Raw genomic sequence first — 24,428 nt, 5'->3', positions numbered from 1 at the left:
GCAAAAATAAATTAAATATAGAGAAAGGGTGCTTACAAAGCCACTAGAAGTCTTGGATGAGTGAAAGTCACTAGATTTTTTTTTTTTTTTAGTTCAGTGAATGGCTTTCATGTACTTTTGTCACCAGAGTTTCCAGTGAACCAAAATGATGCCATCTTGGTAGGAGGTAAGGGCACAATGCTCAGAACACCAGTTCTTCCCCGGGCAGGAGCAAGACGCAGGGACACCCAGCAGCCCTTCACTGCAGCCCAGGGACTGACAACTAATCAACTGCAGTGTTCGGTATCTTGAAAACTAGATAATGACATCTTTTGCCGTTATTTCATATGGAAAATTACTTTTGAAAAGCTTTTCTAACATCAGCACGTTTTCAGAAATGCCTCCCTCAGTAGGCCAGTGCACCTGCCTTCCATACTAAGCTCCCTCTTCCTTTCTAGCCTTCAGGATCCTTATTATGGACCTTTATTTCAGTCCCTAACATTGCTGTTTCAGAGCAATGTACATTCATGGTTTGACTGGAAGTATTAGAAGCCAAGTAAAGTTATATCAAACTATGAGTTTTCAGAGTATTTTTGAGACTCTTTACTAAGTGAATTATTGATATATTTGTGTTCTTCAAGGAAGCTGCCTGTTTCCTCTCTTGCATCAGTAATTGCTTATAATCAGAACTTATTTTATGAGTTGTATGCCTTGACAATCATTTGATTCTTACTGTTTCTTGTAAAAAATATTTCTTAGAGTTAAAAATTCATCATCCATCATGAATATTGTGCCTTTTAATACTCTGAATATCAATTGTCCCTAATATGGTGAGTTTCACTCATTTTGAACAGGGCGTTTAACTAACATCCACTTATATAGTAAAGTATGTTAAAATGCTTATCATGAATAGTGGTCTCTACATTTCTTATCCCTCAACATTTTAAGAGTTTCTCAGGATTGTGTGCTCCACCATTCCAAGATTTTTTGTTTTTTTTTAATTCCAATAGCGTTGCCAAGTTTAATTTGATTCAAACAACAGTTCATTTTTAAAATGACATATTGTCTTATCAAGTTAAAATGTTATAAAATCTTCCAACAAAATATGCATAACTTCCTTTCATAATTACTGCAAATGAAGTCATCAGGGAAATACTCTGCTAAGGAAAAAAAGGCATGCTATAGGTTTCAACTATAAAACCCAATACAGTGAAATATGTTAGGGCTAAACTGAATTGCTTTCAGTTTTTATATATTTTGACACTAATAACACATACTTTTTGTAAGTTTTGCTCCAATAATATTCCATTGTACAGTTTTAACAGACTGTATTCCTTAACTACTTTAATCAGAATCAGTTGTAATGGTCTTAATGAACTGATAATATTTTTCAGGAGTATAAAACAGGAATCTACTCTGACTCTTATGTGTTTTTGCATTAATACATTGAAAAAGCTTTAAATATGCTGAGAAATAATGTTCTCCTTCATAATGATACCAGGGTATTTTTGAAATATTCTAGCACCTTATATTGAACTTCATCAGAATTAATACCTTTAGGTGAACTACTGTCATTAAATAATATTGAATTGGTTGAAATAAACCACATTAAATAGAAAACAATGTAGCAGTCCACAGTCTCAGGAGAAGTGTTTGACCTGCATTTGGATGCTGTGTTGCCTCAGACATGTATGCCATGGGGTAAGGTATAATCACACCCATTTTAGGAGAATATGCAAGCAGATATGGAGAGTGTACTGCATAATACACACATGATCAATGGCTGGAATTTCCAAGTTTTAACAAAGTGTGTGATATTATTTTTGCAAGAATTAACTCTCTGGCTTCAATTTCCAACTGCATTCACAAGATTTCTGCCATTCACAAAGCAAACAATGGAATATTACTCAGCTATAAAAAAGAATGCATTTGAGTCAGTTCTAATGAGGTGGATGAATCTGGAGCCTATTGTACAGGGTGAAGTAAGTCAGAAAGAGAAAGATAAATATTGTATATTAACACATGCGTACGGAATCTAGAAGCAACAATTAGAACCCTGTACTGAACAACTGATTGGTTCAAGATTGAGAAAGTAGCATGACAGAGCTGTGTGCTGCCACTCTGTTCATTTAAACCATATGCTGAGTACATCATGAGAAATGCCAGCCTGGATGAGTTACAAGCTGGAATCAAGATAGGTGAGAGAAACACCCAACAACCTCAGATATGCGGATGATAGCACTCTAATGGCAGAAAGGGAAGAGGAACTAAAGAGCCTCTTGATGAGGGTGAAGGAGGAGAGTGGAAGAGTCAGCATAAAACTAAATATTAAAAAAAAGAAAACTAAGATCATGTCACCTGACCATATTATTTCATGGCAAATAGGAGGGGAAAATGTGAAGTAAGTGGCAGATTTCCTCTTCTCGGGCTCTAAAATCACTGTGGATGGTAACCACAAGCCATGAAATCAGAAGACAACTGCTTCTTGGCAGGAAAGCTGTGACAATCCTAGACAGTGTGTTGAAAAGCATAGACATTACTCTGCTGACAATGGTCCACTATGGTCAAGATTATGGTCTTTCCAGTAGTCGTGTATGGCTGGGACAACTGGACTGTAAAGAAGGCATAACACCAAAGAATAATGTCTTCAAACTCCTGAAAGTCCTTTGGACAGCAAGGAGATCAAACCAATCAATCCTAAGGGAAATCAACCCCAAATACTCATTGGAAGAACTGATACTGAAGCTGAAGCTCCAGTATTTTGGTCATCGGATGCGAACAGACAACTCATTGGAAAAGTCCCTGATGCTGGGAAAGATCGAGGGTAGAAGGAAAAGAGGATGTCAGAGGATGAGATGGCTGAACGGTATCACTGACGCAGTGGACATGAACTTTGGCAAACTTTGGGAGTTGGTGAGGGACAGAAAGGCCTGGCATGCTTCAGTCCATGGGGTTGCAAAGAGTCAGACATGACTAGGTGACTGAACAACAACATGGAATCTAGAAAGATAGTACCAATGAACCTACTTGCAGAGCAGTAGTGGAGACACAGACATAGAGAACAGACTTGTGGACACAGTAGGGGAAGGAGAGGGTGGGAATAATTGACGAAATAGCATGGAAACATTTCCATGACCATATGTAAAATAAACAGCAAGAGGGAATTTGTTGTGTGACAAAGGGAGTTCAACCCAGTACTCTGTGACAATCTAGAGGGTTGGGGTGGGGAGGGAGATAGGAGGGGGGTTCAAGAGGGAGAGGACATATGTATACCTGTAGCTGATTCATGTTGGTGGATGACAGAAACCAACACAATGTTGTAAAACAGTTATCCTTCAATGAAAAAAAAATCTAGAAAAAATACATTTGATTTGTGACAGCTTTAGATGTGTATGTGTTTTAAAATGTGTTTAGTAATTTGGCTGTGCTGGATCTCAGTTGTAGCATGTGAGATCTAGTTCCCTGACCAAAAAGCAAACCCCAGGCCCACTGCATTGGAGCACAGAGTTTAGTCACTGGACCACCAAGGTAGTCCAGAGAAGTGACAGCTTTAATCTTTCTGCTCTGTCTCTTGAGCATGCCTGATTCTACTGCCTTATTTTCATAAGAACAGAAAATCAGGACTAATTTGGCTCTATGTTTTGTCAATAACTCAGGTCACTGTTCTAGGTTCATTGATGGTGGCTTGGTCTACGTCAGTGTACACTCTAAGTCAGCCTAGCTGTGGCTTAACTGCTATGACACTTGCTTGGATCCATCCTCTTCCAGGGATGCTCTTCTTTTCCAAATTTAAACTCTTCCCTTTCCCTTTTAAGACAAAACTCATCTCTCACTGTCATGAATTATGGTTTGTATCCCTTATCTTAACTTAGACAAGATCTCTTCTTTCCTTTATTCCTCTGTGATTGTTAAAAATTTATCAAAAATATTGAATCCCAATTTCATATCAGACCTCCAACTTCATATATGTGTGGCTACCTCATAGTGTCTTTACATTCCTATTAGCAGGTGCTGTAGCTTCTTTTAGCTTTGAGACTTATCCCCTCCCCTCCTATTCCCTCCAACCTTCAAACATCCAACACTGTCTTTGGCTTTTACAAATCATTAAGTAACCATTTATATTTGTCAAGTATAAACAGGTGAAAGAATGTTGAGCTTCATCAAGGAAATAAGGCTAATGGAAAGGAATGCAGAAATTTGTTTCAAAATGTTTCTACTTGCATAGCATTTTAGTGTGACTAGACAAGGTAATGTTTCAACAAATCTGCAAGGAGTTGAATTCTGCTACAAACACATGTGCTTGGAAGAGGACTTAAAGTTCCAAAGAGGAATGTTGCTGGGCTGACAGTTTGATTTTGGACTTCAGAGACACCAAGCAGAGAATCCAGCAATGGCCTGTCTCAACTTCTGATGTGTACAGCGGTGAAACAGCACCTGGGAGTTGCAATAAATCACCAAATGTGTGGATATTTGTTATTCAGCAATAAATACTACTATACCACAAATGTACAGAGGGGCAGGAAAAGAACTGAAGGGAGAGCAAAAAAGGGAGAAGGAAACAGAGAAGGAGGGAAAAGGAGAAAGTTCAGCACAGTTCAGTTCAGTCGCTCAGCCGTCTCCGACTCTGCGACCCCAAAAAATGCAGCACGCCATGCCTCCTTGTCCATCACCAACTCCCGGAGTTTACCCAAACTCATATCCATTGAGTCGGTGATGCCATCCAACCATCTCATCCTCGGTCGTCCCCTTCTCCTCCTGCCCCCAATCCTTCCCAGCATCAGGGTCTTTTCCACTGAGTCAACACTTCGCACGAGGTGGCCAAAGTATTGGAGTTTCAGCTTCAACATCAGTCCTTCCAATGAACACCCAGGACTGATCTCCTTTAGGATGGACTAGTTGGATCTCCTTGCATCCAAGGGACTCTCAAGAGTCTTGTCCAATACCACAGTTCAAAAGCATCAGTTCTTCGGTGCTCAGCTTTCTTCACCGTCCAACTCTCACATCTATACATGACTACTGGGAAAACCATAGCCTTGACTAGACGGACCTTTGTTGGCAAAGTAATGTCTCTGCTTTTTAATATGCTATCTAGGTTGGTCATGACTTTCCTTCCAAGGAGTAAGCGTCTTTTAGTTTCATGGCTTCAGTCACCATCTGCAGTGATTTTGGAGCTCCAAAAAAATAAAGTCTGACACTGTTTCCACTGCTTCCCCATCTATTTGCCACGAAGCGATGGGACCAGATGCCATGATCTTAGTTTTCTGAATGTTGAGCTTTAAGCCAACTTTTTCACTCTCCTCTTTCACTTTCATCAATAGGCTCTTCAGTTCTTCTTCACATTCTGCCATAAGGGTGGTGTCATCTGTATATCTGAGGTTATTGATATTTCTCCCGACAATCTTGATTCCAGCTTGTGCTTCTTCCAGCCCAGCGTTTCTCATGATGTACTCTGCATATAAGTTAAATAAGCAGGGTGACAATATACAGCCTTGATGTACTTCTTTTCCTATTTGGAACCAGTCATTGTACCGTGTCCAGTTCTAACTGTTGCTTCCTGACCTGCATACAGGTTTCTCAAGAGGCAGGTCAGGTGGTCTGGTATTCCCATCTCTTTCAGAATTTTCCACAGTTTATTGTGATCCACACAAAGGCTTTGACATACTCAATAAAGCAGAAATAGACATTTTTTCTGGAACTCTCTTGCTTTTTCGATGATCCAGCACATACTGGCAATTTGATCTCTGGTTCCTCTGCCTTTTCTAAAACCAGCTTGAACATCTGGAAGTTCACAGTTCACGTATTGCTGAAACCTGGCTTGGAGAATATCGAGCATTACTTTGCTAGCACATGAGGTGAGTGCAATTGTGTGGTAGTTTGAGCATTCTTTGGCGTTGCCTTTCTTTGGGACTAGAATGAAAACTGACCTTTTCCTGTTTTATGGCCACTGCTGAACTTTCCAAATTTGCTGGCATATTGAGTGCAGCATGTTCACAGCATTGTCTTTTAGGATTTGAAATAGCTCAACTGGAATTCCATCACCTCCACTAGCTTTGTTCATGGTGATGCTTCCCAAGGCCCACTTGACTTCCCATTCTAGAATGCCTGGCTCTCGGTGAGTGATCACACCATCGTGATTATCTGGGTCGCGAAGATCTTTTTTGTACAGTTCTTCTGTGTATTCTTGCAACCTCTTCTTATCATCTTCTGCTTCTGTTAGCTCCATACAGTTTCTGTCTTTTATCAAGCCCATCTTTGCATGAAATATTCCCTTGGAATCTCTAGTTTTCTTGAAGAGATCTCTAGTCTTTCCCATTCTATTGTTTTCCTCTATTTCTGTGCATTGATCGCTGAGGAAGCCTTTCTTATCTCTCCTTGCTCTTCTTTGAAACCCTGCACTCAAATGGGAATATCTTTCCTTTTCTAAGAGAGGGATTTAAATAGTAAGAAGGGACTACAATTCCTTCTGCTTCTACTCAGGACGACTCTCCCTCAGAGTGAGCATGTGGTGTCCTAGTTTGTCCACAGCTTTCCAGAATGAACTTTACACATTACTAAGACTGATCTTTTGTTTCAGAAAAGCCATTTTCTCTAAACTAAAGCTGCAAATTCAAGTCAATATTCTCATCTCATGTGTAAACAAAGACAGATTTATCTGTATCAACCCTAGAGGAAAACAGAAGTGAGCTGGGTTGATTAAGAAATACATATAATTAATTAATGTGAGGTAGGAATATAAACATGTATTCAGTTTAGGTGATTTAATGAACTCTCAAGATAATTTTACTTAAACATATTCAGTGCTTTATAAACTGAACGTGTATCTATATCTTGAATGAGAGCTAACTTTACTGTAGCCCCAAGTCTTATTACTCTTATGAATTCAATAGAGAAAGGACATTCTACTTAACTAAAATGATTTATTTTTACAGGATTTATGAAGTGGGAAAAATATGTTGTCATTTTTTGTGTGCCAAAACACTCATAAAATAAGCTTCTGGGGACCTTCCTGATGGTCCACTGGTTAAGACTCCACGCTTCCAATGAAGGGGGCGTGGGTTCCATCCCTGGTCTGGGGACTAAGATGGCATATGCTACGTGGCCAAAAAAAAAAAAAAAAGGAAAGAAAAAATAGCATTGCGATTTAAGTAAGTTTAAATGGAAATAACTGGAGAAGGGAATGGTAACCCACTCCAATGTTCTTGCCTAGAAAATCTCATGAACAGAGGAGCCCGGCAGGCTACAGTCACGGGGTCACAAATAGTCAGACATGTCTTAGCACCTAAACCACCACCACCAAAATGTGATAAATAAAAACTGGCAATAAACTGATAAAATAATACATAAAAACTGGCTATGCATGCAATAATTCTATCTATAAATGATTTATATTGTGAAATCTGGAATTGGAAGAAGGCACTTTGCATTACAGACAGAGGGAAGATCAAGAGAAGTTACTGAATCTTTTTATACTCTTACCTGGCTGTAATACCGGGAGCAGCAATTTATATAAAACAATATTTTTGTAAATATAATAAAATAAGCTTCCGAAAAGGAATGCTTTTGCAAATGAATATATTTGTCTGTCGAATCGGAACATTGTTTATAACTTGGTTAATTTTTACTTATTGATCACATAATGTGTCAAGAATTTGTTTTTCTAGGTCCCCACTGTTTGTTAGGTTCTGTTTTATGTTTCTATGTAACAAGTGAAATTGTGGTGTCTTAAAACTCTTTACAATGTATTGAAATTGCTTATTTTCTTGACTCACTCACCAAGCTATAAGCTCCTTGAAAAAAAGCAACCTGTCCTTGTTCACTACTGAATGTTAGACACAAATATAAACACACTACTTGTTAAACAAGCATTATTTTAAAATTTTCATATTCTAAAATAAAATGTATCACGATATTTTTAATTTTAGTTGGATCTGTTAATTCAGATAGTTTCAGCTCTGTTAAGGTGGTAATGAAAAAATGTTTTATTAGTTCTACATTCAGGGTACCTACATTCTAGTGCTATGAAGCTACAAAGCAAATTTAGAATCCAATTACAATAAATAGCTCAATCCAGGTGACATGTTGCACTCACTACAATATTTTCACTTCAAACTGTTTCATGTGATTCCTTAATTACATGGTAGTCTAGTAAATGAGGGCTTCCCTGGTGGCTCAGTGGTAAAGAATCTGCCTGCCAATGCAGGAATTGCAAGGGAGGGGGATTCCAACCCTGGGTCGAGAAGATCCCCTGGAGAAGGAAATGACAATCCACTCCAGTATTCTTGCTTGGGAAGCCCCATGGACAGAGGAGACTGGTGGGCTACAGGCTTTGGGGTTGCAAACAGTAGGACACAACAGCAACTGAGCACAACCTAGTAACTGATTTCAGATCCTTGAGATAAGGGGCATGATTAAAAAAAAGAAGAAGAAGAAATACATGGAGTAAAATAAAGGGTACTGTGGCAAAATGATGTGCTTCTTTCGATTTATAAACCAGTTAATCTTGGATGAACATTTGGGTAACATTTCAAATCCTAAAAGATGATGCTGTTAAAGTGCTGCACTCAATATGCCAGCAAATTTGGAAAACTGAGTAGTGGCCACAGGACTTGCAAATGTCAGTTTTCATTCCAATCCCAAAGAATGGCAATGTCAACTCAAGGAGAAACATGCCAAGACACATACCAACTAACTAAGAAAGGCTAAACACAAAGAATATCACAAGCAGCAAGGGAGAAACAAGCAATATAAAAGGGGAATCCCATATGCTTAATAGCTGATCTTTAGGCAGAAACTCTGCAGGCCAGAAGGCAATGGCAGGATATAATTAAAGTACTGAAAGGGAAAAAGCTACAGCCAAGACTACTGTACCCAGCAAGGATCTCATTCAAAAATGATGGAGAAATAAAAAGCTTTTCAGACAAGCAAAATTTAAGAGAATTCAGTACCATCAAACTAGCTTTACAACAAATGTTAAAGGGACTTATATAGTCAAGAAATACAAGAGAAGAAAAAAGATCCCCAAAATCAAAACCCCAAAATTAGAAAATGGCAATAGGAACATATATATCAATAATTACTTTAAATGTAAATGAATAAAATGCTCCAACCAAACGACACAGCTTGGCTGAATGGATACAAAGACAACACTAATATATATGCTGTATACAAGAAATCCACTTCAGACCTCAAGACACATAGAGACTGAAAGTGAGAGGATGGAAAAACATATTCCATGCAAATGGGAAGCAAAAGAAAGCTGGGGTAGCAATCCTCATATCAGACAAAATAGATCTTAAAATAAGGAAGATTACAAGAGATAAGGAAGAACACTACATAATGATCAAGGGATCAATCCAAGAGGAAGACATAACAATTGTAATTATCTATGCACCCATCATAGGAGAACCTCAATATATAAGACAAGCACTAAGAGACATAAAAGGAGAAATTGACAGTAACACAATCATAGCAGGAGATTTTAACATCCCACTTACACCCATGGACCGATCATCAAAACAGAAAATTAATAAGGAAACACAAGTCTTAAATGATACATTAGATGAAATGGATTTCATTGATATCTTCAGGACATTCCACTCAAATGCAGAAGAATACATCTTCTTCTAAAGTGCACATGGAACATTCTCCAGGATAGGCCACATCTTGGGTCACAAATCAAACCTCAGTTAATTGAAGTTAATTTAAATCATATCAAACATCTTCTGTGACAACAATGCTATGATACTAGATATCATTTACAAGAAAAAAAAATGAGAGAAACACAAACACATGGAGACTAAACAACACGTTTCTAAATAATCAACAGGCAACTGAAGAAATAAAAAAATTCTGGAAACAAATGACAATGAAAACATGACAACACAAAACCTATGGGATGCAGAGAAAGCAGTTCTAACAGGGAAGTTTATAACAATACAATCCTACCTCAAGAAACAAGAAAAACATCGAATAGACAACCTAAATTTACACCTGAAACAACTGGAAAAAGAAGAAGAAGAAAACCTCAAAATTCATAGAAGGAAAGAAATCGTAAAGATCCGAACAGAAATAAAGGAAAAAGAAATAAAAGAAATAATAGTAAAGCTTAATAAAACTAAAAGTTGGCTCTTTGAGAAAATAAACAAAATTGACAAATCTTTAGCCAGACTCATCTAGAAAAAAAGAGAGAAGAATCAAATCAACAAAATTAGAAATGAAAGAACAGATAACTTGGAAGAAATGGACAGATTCTTAGAAAAGTTCAATCTTCCAAGATTGAACCTGGAAAAAATATAAATTATGAACAACCCAATTACAAGCACTGAAATTGAAGCTGTGATCAAAAATCTCCCAAAAAACAAACACCCAGGACCAGATGGGTTCACAGCAGAATTCTATCAAACATGCAGAGAAGAGCTAATGCCTATATTTCTAAAACTCTTTAAAAATTTGCAGAGGAAGGAACATATTCAAATTCATTCTATGAGGCCACCATCACCCTGATAACAAAAATCCAGACAAAGACAACACACAAAAAGAAAACTATAGGCCAATATCACTGATGAACATAGATGCAAAAATCCTCAACAGAATTTTAGCAAACAGAATTCAGCAACACATCAACAAGCTCACCATAAACAAGTTGGATTTATTCCAGGGATGCAAGGATTCTTCAATATACAGAAATCAATCAATGTGATACACCATATTAACAAATTGAGAGATAAAAACCATATGATTATCTCAATAGATGAAGAAAAGCCTTTGACAAAATTCAGCACCCATTTAGGATTAAAACTCTTCAAAAAATGAGCATAGAAGGAACCTACCTCAACAGAGTAAGGGCCATACATGATAAGCCTGCAGTAAACATTACTCTCAATGGTGAAAAACTGAAAGCATCCCCTCCAAGATCAGGAACAAGACATGGGTGTCCACTTTCACCACTATTATTCAACACCGTTCTGGAAGTCCTAGCTACAGCTACAGCTAGGACTACAGAAGAAAAAGAAATAAAAGGAATCCATATCAGAAAAGAAGTAAAGCTGTCATTGTCTGCAGATGACATGATACTGTACATACAAAACCCTAAAGATAGTATCAGAAAATTACTAGAGATAATCACGGAATTTTGAAAAGCTGCAGGATACAAAATGAATACACAGAAATCACTTGCATTTCTATATACTAACAGTGAAAATTCAGAAAGAGAAATTAAGGAATCAAGCCTGTTGCAATCACCATTGCAACAAAAAGCATTAACTATCTAGGAATAAACTTAGCTAAGAAAACAAAGGAACTGTACACAGAAAATTATGAGACACAAGTGAAAAAAATCAAAGATGACATAAACAGATGGAGAGCTATTCCATGTTCCTGGGCAGCAAGAATCAATACTGCAAAAACACAATCTACAGAGTCAATGTGATCCCTATCAAACTACCAATGGCCTTTTTCACAGAACTAGAACAAAAATTGTCACAATTCATATGGAAACACAGAAGAACCAGACTAGCCAAAGCAGTCTTGAAGAAGAAGGATGGAGCTGGAGGAATCAACCTTCCTGACTTCAGATTATACTACAAAGCTACAGTCATCAAGACAGGATGGTAGTGGCACAAAAACAGAAATACAGACCCATGGAACAAGAGAGCCCAGAAATAAACCCAGACACCTATGGCTAACTTATTTTTGACAAAAGAGGCAAGAATATACAATGGGGCAAAGACAGCCTCTTCAATAAATAGTGCTGGGAAAACTGGACAGCTACATGTAAAAGAATGAAATTAGAACACTTCCTAACACCATACACAAAGATAAAACTCAAAATGCATTAAAGACCTAAATATAAGACCAGAAACTATAAAAGTCTTAGAGGAAAACATAGGCAGAACACTTGATGACATAAATCAAAGCAAGATCCTCTATGAAACACCTCCTAGTGTAATGGAAATAAAAACAAAAGTGAACAAGTGGGACCTGATTAAACTTAAAAGCATTTACACAACAAAGGAAACTATAAGCAAGGCGAAAAGACAATCCTCAGAATGGGAGAAAATAATAGCAAATGAAACAACTGACAAAGGATTAATTTCCAAAACATACAAGCAGCTCATACAACTCAATACCAGAAAAACAACCCAATCAAAAAGTCGAAAAAAGACCTAAAGAGACATTTCTCCAAAGAATGTATTACAGATGGCTAACAAGCACATGAGAAGATGTTCAACACGGCTCATTATTGAGACATGTGTATTGTCATATGTGAAACAGAGCACCATTCCATGTTCGATGCATGTGACAAGGGCTCAGGGCCGGGGCAATGGGATGATCCAGAAGGATGGGATGGGGAGGGAGGTGGGTGGGGGGTCCGGGAAGGGGAACACATGTAAACCCGTGGCTGATTCATGTCAATGTATGGCAGAAACTATTACAATATTGTAAAGTAATTAGCCCCCAACTAAAATAAATAAATTAAAAAAAAAAAAAAAAAACTCAAAAAAAAAAACAAAAAAAAATAAAGTCTATTTCATTTGAAAAAAAAAAAAAAAAAAGAATTGCAAATCAAAACTACAATGACCTATCACCTCACACTGGTCAGAATGGCTCTCATTAAAAAGTCTACAAACAATAAATGCTAGAGAGGATGTGGGAAAAAGGGAACTCTCTTGCACTGATGGTGGGAATGTCCATTGATACAGCCAGTATGGAAGACAGTATTGAGATGCCTTAAAAAACTAGGAATGAAACCACCATATTGACCCAGCAATCCCATGCCTAGGCATATACACTGAGGAAACCAAAATTGAAAGAGACACATGTATCCCATCGTTCACTGCAACACTATTTACAATAGCTAGAAAATGGAAGCAACCTAGATGTCCATCGACAGAAGAATGGATAAAGAAGTTGTGGTACACAGACACAATGGAATATTACTCAGCCATAACAAGGAACACATTTGAGTCAGTTCTAATGAGGTGGATGAACCAAGAACCTATTATACAGAGTGAAGTGAGTCAGAAAGAAAAAGATAAATACTGTACTCTAACGCATATGTATGGAATCTAGAAAAATGGTACTGAAGAATTTATTTACAGGGAAGCTATGGAGAAAAAGACATAGAGAATAAAATTATGGACATGGGGAGAGGGTAGGAGAGTGTGAGATGTATCGAAAGGGTAACATGGAAACTTACATTACCATATATAAAATAGATAGCCAAAGGAAATTTGCTGTATGGCTCAGGAAACTCAAACAGGGGCTCTGTATCAACCTAGAGGGGTGTGATGGGGAGGGAGTTTCAAAAGAGAGGGAATACATGTATACCTATGGCTGATTCAGGTTGAGGTCTGACAGAAAACAGCAAAATTCGGTAAAGCAATTATCCTTCAACAACAACAAAAAAAGAATAGCAATGCCAAAGAACGTTAAAACTACCACACAATTACACTCATTCCACATGTTAGCCAGGTAATGCTCAAAACCCTTTAAGCTAGACTTCAACAATATGTGACCTGACAACTTCCAGATGTACAAGCTGGATTTAGAAAAGTCACAGTAACCAGAGATCAAAATGTCAACATCTGCTGTATCATAGAAAAAGCAAGAGAATTCCAGAAATAAAACATCTACTTCTGCTTCATTGACTATGCTAAAGCCTTTGACTGTGTGGATCACAACAAACTGCTGAAAATTGTGCGAGATGTGAATACTAGACCACCTTATCTGCCTCCTGAGAAATCTGTATGCAGGTCAAGAAGCATACAGATTAGAAGTGTGCATGGAACAACACACTGGTTACAAACTGGGAAAGGAGTACATCAAGGCTGTATACTGTCACCCTGCTTATGTAATTTCTATGCAGAGTACATCATGCAAAATGCTGGACAGGATGAAGCACAATCAGGAACCAAAACTGCTGAGAGAAATGTCAATAACCTCAGACGTGCAGATGACACTGAAATGGGAAATTTGAATTAAGTACTGTGGAGACAAAGAATGGAATCCACGAACAGGTGAACACCCACAGTAGCAAGCAAATAGGATTTATTAAAGAGGAGGAAAGTACAAAGCTATCAGCATAGAAACTGAGAAGGTGCAAAGAATCCTCCTAGTGGGACTATAGCAGTTTTTATATCCTTCCTTAAATCACATAATTTCTAACAAATCAATTTAAAAGTCAAGATACTAAACATCTTTATGGCTTGCCTTGATCCTTTGGACTGGTTGCAAATTGGGAAAGGAGTATGTAAAAGCTATATGTTGTCACCCTGCTTATTTAACTTATATGCAGAGTATATAATGTGAAATGCCAGACTGGATGAAGCACAAGCTGCAATCAAGATTGCTGGGAGAAATATCAATAACCTCAGATATGCAGATGACACCACCCTAATGGCAGAAACCAAAGAAGAACTGAAGAGCCTCTTGATGAAAGTGAAAGAGGAGAGTGAAAAAGCTGGCTTAAAACTCGACATTCAAAAAACGAAGATCATGGTATCTGGTCCCATCACTTCATTGCAAATAGATGGGGAAAAAATGGAAATCGTGACAGAGTTTATTTTCCTGGGCTCCAAAATCACTGCAGATGGTGACTGCAGCCATGAAATTAAAAGACGCTTGCTCCTGTGAAGAAAAGCTATGATCAACCTAAACAGCATATTAAAAAGCAGACATTACTTTGCCAACAAAGGTCTTAGTCAAAGTTATGGCTTCTTGAGTAGTCATATAGGATATGAGAGTTGGATATGAGTGACAAAAAGTTGATGCTTTTGAACTGTGGTGTTGGAGAAGACTCTTGAGAGTCCCTTGAACTCCAAGGAGATCAAACCAGTCTATCCTAAAGGAAATCAGTCCTGGATATTCATTGGAAAGATTGATGCTGAGGCTGAAACTCCAATACTTTGGAAACCTGATGGGAAGAACGGACTCATTGGAAAAGATCCTGATGCTGGGAAAGACTGAAGGCAGGAGGAGAAGGGAATGACAGAGGATGAGATGGTTGGATGGCATCACCAACTCAATGGCCATGAGTTTGAGCATGCTCTGGGAGTTGGTGATGGACAGGGAAGCCTGGCATGCTGCAGCCCATGGGGTCACAAAGTCAGACAGGACTGAGGACTGAGCTGAACTTGATCCTGAGATTAAGTCACCACCCTTTTCATGCCCTTGGCCACTTTCTCTTACCTTGGACGTGGGGTATCTCTTCACGGCTGCTCCAGCAAAGCACAACCATTGTTCCTGACGTTGGATGTGGGGTATCTCCTCCCAGCCACCGTTACTGACCTTGGACGTGGGGTATCTCCTCTCAGCTGCTTGCTGCTCCAGCGCTGCGCTGCCACACAAGGTAAGAGAAACTCCAGTAAGACGATAGGTGCTGAGAGAGGGCATCAGAGGGCAGACAGACTGTAACCACAGTCACAGAAAACTAACCAATCTAATTACATGGACCACAGCCTTGTCTAACTCAATGAAACTAGCCATGCTGTGTAAGGCCACCCAAGACAGAAGGGTCACGGTGGAGAGTTCTGACAAAATGTGGGCCACTGGAGAAGGGAATGGCAAATCACTTCAGTATTCTTGCCTTGAGAACCCCAAGAACAGGATGAAAACGCAAAAAGATAGGACACTGAAAGATGAACTCCTTAGGTCGGTAGGTGCCCAATACGCTACTGGAGATCAGTAGGGAAATAAATCCAGAAAGAATGAAGAGATGGAGCCAAAATAAAAACAACACACAGTTGTGGATGTGACTGGGGCTAGAAGTAAGGTCCGATGCTGTAAAGAGCAATATTACATAGGAACCTGGAATGTTAGGTCCATGAATCAAGGCAAATTGGAAGTGGTCAAATAGGAGATGGCAAGAGTGAACATCGATGTTTTAGGAATCAGTGAATTAAAATGGACTGGAATAGGTGAATTTAACTCAGATGACCACTGTATCTACTACTGCGGCCCAGAATCCCTTCAACGAAATGGAGTAGCCATCACAGTCAACAAGAGAGTCCAAAATGCAGTACTTGAATGCAATCTCAAAAACAAAAGAATGGTGTCTGTTCGTTTCCAAGGCAAACCATTCAATATCACAGTAATCCAAGTCTATGCCCTGACCAGCAATGCTGAAGAAGCTGAAGTTGAACAATTCTATGAAGACCTACAAGACCTTTTAGAACTGATACCCAAATACGATGCCTTTTTCATTATAGGAGACTGGAATGCAAAAGTAATAAGTCAAGAAACACCTGGAGTAATAGGCAAATTTAGCCTTAGAGTACAGAATGCAGCAGGGCAAAGGCTAATAGAATTTTGCAAAGAGAATGAACTAGTCATAGCAAAGATCCTCTTCAAACAACACAAGAGAAGACTCTACCTATGGATGTCACCAGATGGCCAACACTGAAATCAGATTGATTATATTCTTTGCAGCCAAAGATGGAGAAGTTCTATACAGTCATCAAAAACAAGACCAGGAGCTGACTGTGGCTCAGATCATGAACTTCTTATTGCCAAATTCAGACTGAAATTGAAGAAAGTAGGAAAATCCACTAAACCATTCTCATATGACCTAAATCAAATCCCTTACCACTATACAGTGGAAGTGAGAAATAGATTTAAGGGACTAGATCTGATTGAGTGTCTGATGAACTATGGGCGGAGGTTCGGGACATTGTACAGGAGACAGGGATCAAGACCATCCCCAATAAAAAGAAATGCAAAAAAAGTAATATGGCTGTCTGAGGAGGCCTTACAAGTAGCTGTGAAAAGAGAAGTGAAAGGCAAAGGAGAAAAGGAAAGATATACCCATTTGAATGCAGACTTCCAAGGAATAACAAGGAGAGATAAGAAAGCCTTCCTCAGTGATCAGTGCAAATAGAGGAAAACAATAGAATGGGAAAGACTAGAGATCTCTTCAAGAAAATTAGAGATACCAAGGGAACATTTCATGCAAAGATGGGAGAATAAAGGACAGAAATGGTATGCAACTAACAGAAGCAGAAGATATTAAAAAGAGGTGGCAAGAATACACAGAACTGTACAAAAAAGATCTTCACAACCCAGACAATCACGATGGTGTGATCACTCACCTAGAGCCAGACATCCGGGAATGAGAAGTCAAGTGGGCCTTAGGAAGCATCACTACGAACAAAACTAGTGGAGGTGATGGAATTCCAATTGAGCTATTTCAAATCCTAAAAGACAATGCTGTGAACATGCTGCACTCAATATGCCGGCAAATTTGGAAAGTTCAGCAGTGGCCATAGGACAGGAAAAGGTCAGTTTTCATTACAATTCCAAAGAAAGGCAATGCCAAAGAATGTTCAAACTACCTCACAATTGCATTCATCTAAGATGCTAGCAAAGTAATGCTTGAAATTCTCCAAGCCAGGCTTCAGCAATACGTGAACTGTGAACTTCCAGATGTTCAAGCTGGTTTTAGAAAAGGCAGAGGAACCAGAGATCAAACTGCCAACATCTGCTGGATCATCGAAAAAGCAAGAGAGTTCCAGAAAATCATCTATTTATGCTTTATTGAGTATGTCAAAGCCTTTGACTGTGTGGATCACAATAAACTGCGGAAAATTCTGAAAGAGATGGGAATACCAGACCACCTGACCTGCCTCCTGAGAAACCTGTATGCAAATCAGGAAGCAACAGTTAGAAGTGGACATGGAACAACAGATTGTTTCTAAATAGGAATTGGTATACGTCAAGGCTGTATATTGTCACCCTGCTTATTTAACTTCTATGCAGAGTACATCAGGAGAAACGCTAGACTGGATGAAGCTCAAGCTGGAATCAAGACTGACGGGAGAAATATCGATAACCTCATATATGCAGATGACACCACCCTTATAGCAGAAAGTGAAGAACTAAAGAGCCTCTTGATGAAAGTGAAAGAGGAGAGTGAAAAAGCTGGCTTAAAGCTCAACATTCAGAAAACTAAGATCATGGCATCTGGTCCCATCACTTCATGGAAAATAGATGGGGTAACAGTGGAAATATTGACAGAGCTTATTTTGGGGGTCTCCAAAATCACTGCAATGGTGACTGCAGCCATGAAATTAAAAGATGCTTACTCCTTAGAAGGAAGGTTATCACCAACCGAGATAGCATATTAAAAAGCAGGATGCCAACAAAGGTGCATCTAGTAAAGGCTATGGTTTTTCCAGTAGTCATGTATGCATGTGAGAGTTGGAGTATAAAGGTAGCTGAGCACTGAAGAATTGATGCTTTTGATCTGTGGCGTCAGAGAAGACTCTTGAGAGTACCTTGGGCTGCAATGAGATCAAACCAGTCCATCCTAAAGGAGATCAGTCCTGGATGTTCATTGCAAGGGCTGATGTTGAAGCTGAAACTCCACTTCTTTGGCCCCCTGATGGGAAAAGCTGACTCATTTGAAAAGACCTTGACGTTGGTAAAGATTGAGGACAGGAGGAGAAGGGGACGACAGCCGATGAGATGATTGGATGGCATCACCGACTCAATGGACATGAGTTTGAGTAAACTCCAAGATTTGGTGATGGACAGGGAGGCCTGACATGCTGTGGTCCGTGGGGTTGCAAAGAGTCGGACGTGACTGAGTGACTGAACTGGACTGGTAATTTTACCATGGATCAGATGAAAGGGCTTAAAATTAATGATCACCAGTTGTTTTTCCCTCAAGTATATGGAACAGAATTAATTACTGCCCTTCCCTGGATCTTAGTGGTGATAATTTATCAGACTAAAGAGACATTCCAGGAATTCATGACAATGGAATGGGACCTTTACTGAAAACAAGATTGAGGTCTCAGAGTTCTACACTGACTGCATAGTAATTTCTACCTCAATATTCCCCTTTAGAAATAGAGACTCCAACTACCATTATGGGGAAAGGGGTGATGACTGATACGGCTTCTTCGATTTTTGTAGGTGCGTTGATAAGTAATGCCAGTTAGGTCTCCACCAGTGGAATGATCTACTGGACCTGGTATGTCATCTTAGGCTCCATTTCCACAATCATTTGAAATTTAATAGCTTTGATGGGAGACATTACAAAGTGAGAGAGTTAGAACAAAAGGGCCAAAAAGCAGTAAGAGAAAAACTAGGCTTCCAATCAGGACCAGGGGTTTCCACCAGGTGGAATTTGATATCCAGTACCATAGGGTGATCCCAGAAGAAGTGAAATCAGTCATCATCTGGACTCGACTTTTCATATCCTGGCCTCTTCTTGAATAGTCCTTTAAGTCCTTCTAAGGTGGTATATTGATAGCCTGAACACCAAGAATTTTCCTGTGAATTTTCCTCTGGGAGTGTTGGTTCCTCCTCATGATTTTTCTCCAGGAGAATTTCAAGCTTTTAACTTGAATGTGTGATGAATCCAGGCATCAATACATGAAACATTAACAGCACTGGGTGAAGAGAGAATAATAGAATATGGTCAGTCTCATGTGGGAGTTACGGTGGGACTACTGTCAGGAATAGCCTTTACTAATACCAGGTCCCCAGAATTATTTAAGGACTTTTTTTTTTTTTTTTGGTTGTGAGATCCCATTTTCTAGGGATTATAACTGTTTTTGAAAAGAAGCTAAGTTAGTGACATATTTTGATAGTTCACTGTTTGGTCTAGAAGTAAATCATTTATGAGAAGTGGCCTCCCATATAACATTTCAAAAGGACTAAGTCCTAATGACTGTGGAGTATTTCTTATTCACACTAGAGCTAAAGGAAGTAATGAAGTCCAGGAAAGGTGAGTATCTTGGGAAAGTTTTTGTAAATGTCTCTTAATCATATCATTAGCTTTTTCTACCTTCCCAGAGGACTGAGGTCTCCAGGCACAATGTAAATGAAACTCAATTCCTAGGGCCTGGGAGATGCCCGGTGTTACTTTAGCCTTAAAGGCAGGGCCATTGTCACTTTGAATTCCACACAGCAGGCCAAAGCGAAGAATGATCTCATTACTCAAGTTTTAACAACTTCTTTTGCTTGTTCTGTTCTACAAAGAAAAGCCTCTATCCACCCATTGAAGGTTTCAACCAAAACCGGTAGGTATTGATGTCCCTTGGCTTTTGGCATATGAGTGAAGTCTATCTGCAGTCCTCTCCAGCACATCTCCCTGTATGGTGTAAACCTGGAAGAGCTGACTGGTTTTTATGGTGATTATTCTTTTGACAGACTTCACATCTTTTAACATTCTTGCTTATAGTTTTCACTAATCCTTTGCCCTTGAAAATACTCTTAGCAAGTTGGTAAGTATTTTCAATTCCCAAATGTAGAGTTTTAAGAATTTTCCATTTGGTACTAGAGGTCAATACAAGTTTTTCATCTTCTCTTTGCAGCCATCCAGAGGGGAGTAGAGTACCTCCACGAGAGAGTGTTGAAGTTCCTCTGGAGAATACTGGGGTTTTATGTCAGTGGGGATCTTATCCCAGAGGAGGGGAGCCTGAGTATTAAAAGACTGGACGACTGCCTTTTTCACTTATTGGTAGGCTCTCCTATTTCTTTCTGTGATGTCAGAATCATCCCTTTGATGGCCCTGGCAGGGTATTATTGCCACATCTTTGGGCAGTTTAATTGCATCTAAGAGACAGATAATTTCTTGGTAGTATTTAATGAGACTGCCATTTGAGGTTTTCAATTTCTTTCCTTCCAGATAGCAGGGGGAGCATGAAGGACTAAGTAAGCATATTTACAGTCAGTATAGATGTTCACTCTCTTGTCAGTCCCCAGCTCTAAGGCTCTGGTTAAAGCCATCAATTCAGCTAATTGAGTGCTAGTTCCAGGAGATAGGGGATTAGTTTCTAAAGTTTCAGATAACATGACTATTGTCATCTCTGTTACAAAAAGATTAAATTGCTCTCCAGTAGGCAGGCTGAGAGCAGGAGCCTGAAGAAGAGCCTGTGGTAAAGTCTTACACCATTTAGTTTTCCAGGTTCCCATTGTAATATCTTTTGTCCTGACTCTTGAGTCTCTTTTAGTAACTTAGATAAAGGTCAAGCCAGCTCTCCATATCTGGGAATCCAAACCCAACAGTAGCCAGCTATGTGCAGGAAACCACAAAGCTGTCTAAGAGTTATTAGGGAGAGAAAGTTATAAAACGGGTTCCATTCTTGCACTCTTTTCCCAGGGCTTGAAATCCATGGGAGAGTCTGATTCCTAAATATTTGACTTGTTGGCACATTTGAGCTTTGGATTTTGATATCTGGTAGCCACACCGAGTTACATAATTAAGAAGGTCACAGGTAGTTTGGTTACATTTTGTTCTCCATGCCAGCACAATGGAGAATATCATCTACATATTGACTGACTTTTATGGATTCAGTTGCCCGAAACGCAGCTAGGTCTTTGGCTAAACCCTGCCGAACAAGTGAGGGATATATCTAAATCCTTGAGGGAACATGGTCCAAGTTAATTGAGTAGAGGATTCAGATGGATCCTCAAAAGCAAACAAAAATTGTAAGCTTTGGGATAAGAGTATGCCAAAAAAAAGGTATCCTTCAAATCTAAAATGGTAAAATTAGTGGCTGTTCCTGGGATTTGGGAGAGTAGAATATAGGGATTAGGCACCACAAGATGGAATGGAATTACAGCTTCATTAATGAGGTGGCGGTCCTGAACTAGACACCACTCCCCATTCAGTTCAGATCAGTTCAGTTCAGTCACTCAGTCGTGTCCAACTATTTGTGTTCCCATGGACTGCAGCACACCAGGCCTCCCTGACCATCGCCAACTCCCAGAGTTTACTCAAACTCACGTCCACTGAGATGGTAATGTCATACAACCATCTCATCCTCTGTCATTCCCTTCTCCTCCTGCCTTCAATCTTTCCCAGAATCAAGGTCTTTTCCAATGAGTCAGTACTTCCCATCAGATGGCCAAAGTATTGGAGTTTCAGCGTCAATCCTTTCAATGAATATTCAGGACTGATTTCCTTTAGGATGGACTGGTTGGATCTCCTTGCAGTCCAAAGGACTCTCAAGAGTCTTCTCCAACACCACAGTTCAAAAGCATCAATTCTTCAGCGCTCAGCTTTCTTTATAGTCCAACTCTCACATGACTACTGGAAAAACCATAGCTTTGACTAGACGGACCTTTGTTGGCAAAGTAATGTCTCTGCTTTTTAATATGCTGTCTAGGTTTGTCATAACTTTTCTTCCAAAGACCAAGCATCTTTTAATTTCATGGTTGCAGTCACCATCTGCAGTGATTTTGGAGCTCAAAAAAATAGTCTGCCACTGCTTCCACTGTTTTCCCCATCTGTTTGCCATGAGGTGATGGGACCAGATGCTATGACCTTAGTTTTCCGAATGTTGAGTTTTAGGCAAACCTTTTCACTCTCCTCTTTCACTTTCATCAAGAGGCTCTTTCGTTCTTCTTCGCTTTCTGAATAGGTGTATTAGAAGGGCTGTTACATTCAATTAAGAAAGTTATTAGGGTTTTTAAAGTTGTATGTACTGGTTGAGCTGAGATGGCTCCTCCTATCTTTCCTCTGGTTACCCAGAATTCAGGGTTAACTTCTACTTCTGTCAGAGGTTAGCATAAGTTTTTTCCATATGAATTGAAGCCTGCATTTTAGACAGAATATCTCTTCCTAGGTTGGGGGTTTTGTAGCAGATGGAAGAATGAGATGGGTGGAGGGGCCCCTCTGCTACATGAGGTGGGGCTGTGGCACGCTGGCCTGGCGGCAGAGCTGGGTCGTGGGAGACTCTGGGGGTGGCCGGGGCTGGCCGGCATCCCAGGCATCGCGGGACCACCCTCGTGTGTGTGGTGGTGGGACCCTGCACTCGTTTTCCTGGTGGCCGGCCGTGACTCGGTCTTTCTGAACACCGGACAGCACGCGAACCTGTCCCCAGGCCCTCCCTGTGCGTGCTTGTTGCCCTTCCCTGTCACTGCCGGCTTTCCCCCTCTCCTGGCCCGCCCTACACAGGTGACCGCTCAGCGCCCCCTTCCTCTGTCTAGGACCTAACAGGCCTCACCTCACGTGGGTGTCGTTCCCTGGCCTTTGTGGCTGGTGGCGTCCCCGGGCAGAGACGTGCACTCGGTCCCGAGGTGGGGAAGCTGGGCACGGCCGATTGCACGTGATGGCCATGGAGGCCTCGGTACACGGGAGAGCGTTCTCCCGGGCCAGTTGTTGTGGCTCTGGGTGTTGGCAGTGGTGGGACCCCATAGGGGCCAGAAGGGCGGTAGACGTCCTGGGTGCCAGGGGACTGCTCCTGTGCTGGGGGCTTCTGGCGGTGAGATCCCGTGGCATGACCCGGAAGCTGACTCGCGTCCGGGTCATTTTGTATGGCTTCCAGGCCCCTCCTACCTGGCCGCACAGCTCCGGTGCCTCATCTGTCCTGTCTGCAGATCCGCGGGGCTGCGCCCTGGTGCGTCTCACTTCCCCGCGCGCCTTGGCCCTGCTCCTTTACCCTTTGCCGACGTTGTCTCGTGCTGGACCAGGAGGAGCGCCTGTGCCCCCAGCGCGCCCCTGCTGCGGTGGGCTCGCTGCGCGAGGGTCCCTGCTGGCTGCCATGCCTGGACCGCCCGCCTTCCGGGGGTGGTGAGACCGAGGGTGCCACAGCCGTCCCCGATGTGCCCGGCTGGTGCCCTTGGCCCCGCTTCTGGATCGTCCGGGCCCTTGACGAGGGTCTCCCCATCAGAACTTCGGGGCAGCACGCTGCGTCCCTCGTGGACGGAGCGTGGGGGATCGTTCGGCCTCACTGCGGGCGGATCCGGTCGGCCGGCCCGGGGTGATCGCCCTCCCCCTTCCTCACCTCGTGGGGTTTCGCTGCTAGCCCCCTTCACCCCACGCCCAGCACTCCAGGCACCCTGTGCTCACGTGGGATTCCCAGGTGGCGCAGTAGTAAAGAATCAGCCTGCTAACGCAGGCAGACGCAAAAGATGCAAGTCGGTCCCTGAGTCTGGGAGATCCCCTGGAGGAGGAAATGGCAACACCCTCCTGTACTCTTGCTTGGAAAATCCCTTGGACAGAGGAGCCTGAAGTCCCTGGGGTCGTAGAGTCGGAGAGGCGGACACGACTGAGCACATCCACATATGCACATAAAAAAAAAAGACTAGAATCTCAGTTGCAACTCAACTGTTGTGTAAAGCATTTTGTAATTGGCTTTCCAGAAATGCCACGTTTAGTAGCTGATTAGTAGAAGAAGGACCCAGATTACACAGGAGGGTTGAGAAAGCGGCTCGTGTATCCAGTAGGAATTTAACAGGATGGCCTCCTCCAGTTAGTGTCACTTGAGGCTCCTGTGTGGTGATGAGGGCAGGAGTCAAAGTGGGAAGCCCTGGGCCCCGTCAATCTTGATCTTGGGTTTCTGACCCCTGTAACCTACGTCCCTGAGGATGTTCCTCTTCCAGTGATCTCCCTTGCAAGTGGGGCAAGGCCTTGGTGGTGGCCTCTGCTTGCCTTGGGGGCATTGTTCCTTAAAGTGCCCGTCCTTGCCACAACAGAAACAGACTCCGGGTCTTTG

General features: G+C 41.0%; 2 protein-coding genes and 1 long non-coding RNA gene across 3 annotated transcripts in view; all 3 read right to left on the bottom strand.

Moving 5' to 3' along the window:
• LOC145506674 (uncharacterized) overlaps window positions 1-23,211 on the bottom strand; it is a 33,283-nt gene extending 10,072 nt beyond the window's left edge. Inside the window, exons 1-2 of the mRNA XM_081491925.1 lie at window positions 22,938-23,211; window positions 15,169-15,316 (exon numbers count right to left, since the gene is read on the bottom strand). Coding sequence (XP_081348051.1) covers window positions 15,169-15,316; window positions 22,938-23,128 — 339 coding nt within the window. The 5' untranslated portion in view covers window positions 23,129-23,211. The remainder of the gene's footprint in view (window positions 1-15,168; window positions 15,317-22,937) is intronic.
• The window catches only part of LOC145506672 (uncharacterized), a 252,988-nt gene that overhangs the window by 171,805 nt on the left and 56,755 nt on the right, over window positions 1-24,428 (bottom strand). The window lies entirely within an intron of this gene.
• LOC145506678 (uncharacterized) lies at window positions 18,973-20,428 on the bottom strand. Its single transcript, XR_014054157.1, has 2 exons — window positions 20,324-20,428; window positions 18,973-19,373 (listed from the first exon to the last, which is right to left on the bottom strand). It is a non-coding gene; the product is annotated as an uncharacterized LOC145506678 (long non-coding RNA).

The sequence above is a fragment of the Giraffa tippelskirchi genome, chromosome 5, assembly GCF_054371585.1.
Source record: "Giraffa tippelskirchi isolate mGirTip1 chromosome 5, T2T-mGirTip1v1.2.pri, whole genome shotgun sequence".
Taxonomy (NCBI): Eukaryota; Metazoa; Chordata; class Mammalia; order Artiodactyla; family Giraffidae; genus Giraffa; species Giraffa tippelskirchi.
This window is presented reverse-complemented; position numbering and strand designations above follow the sequence as displayed.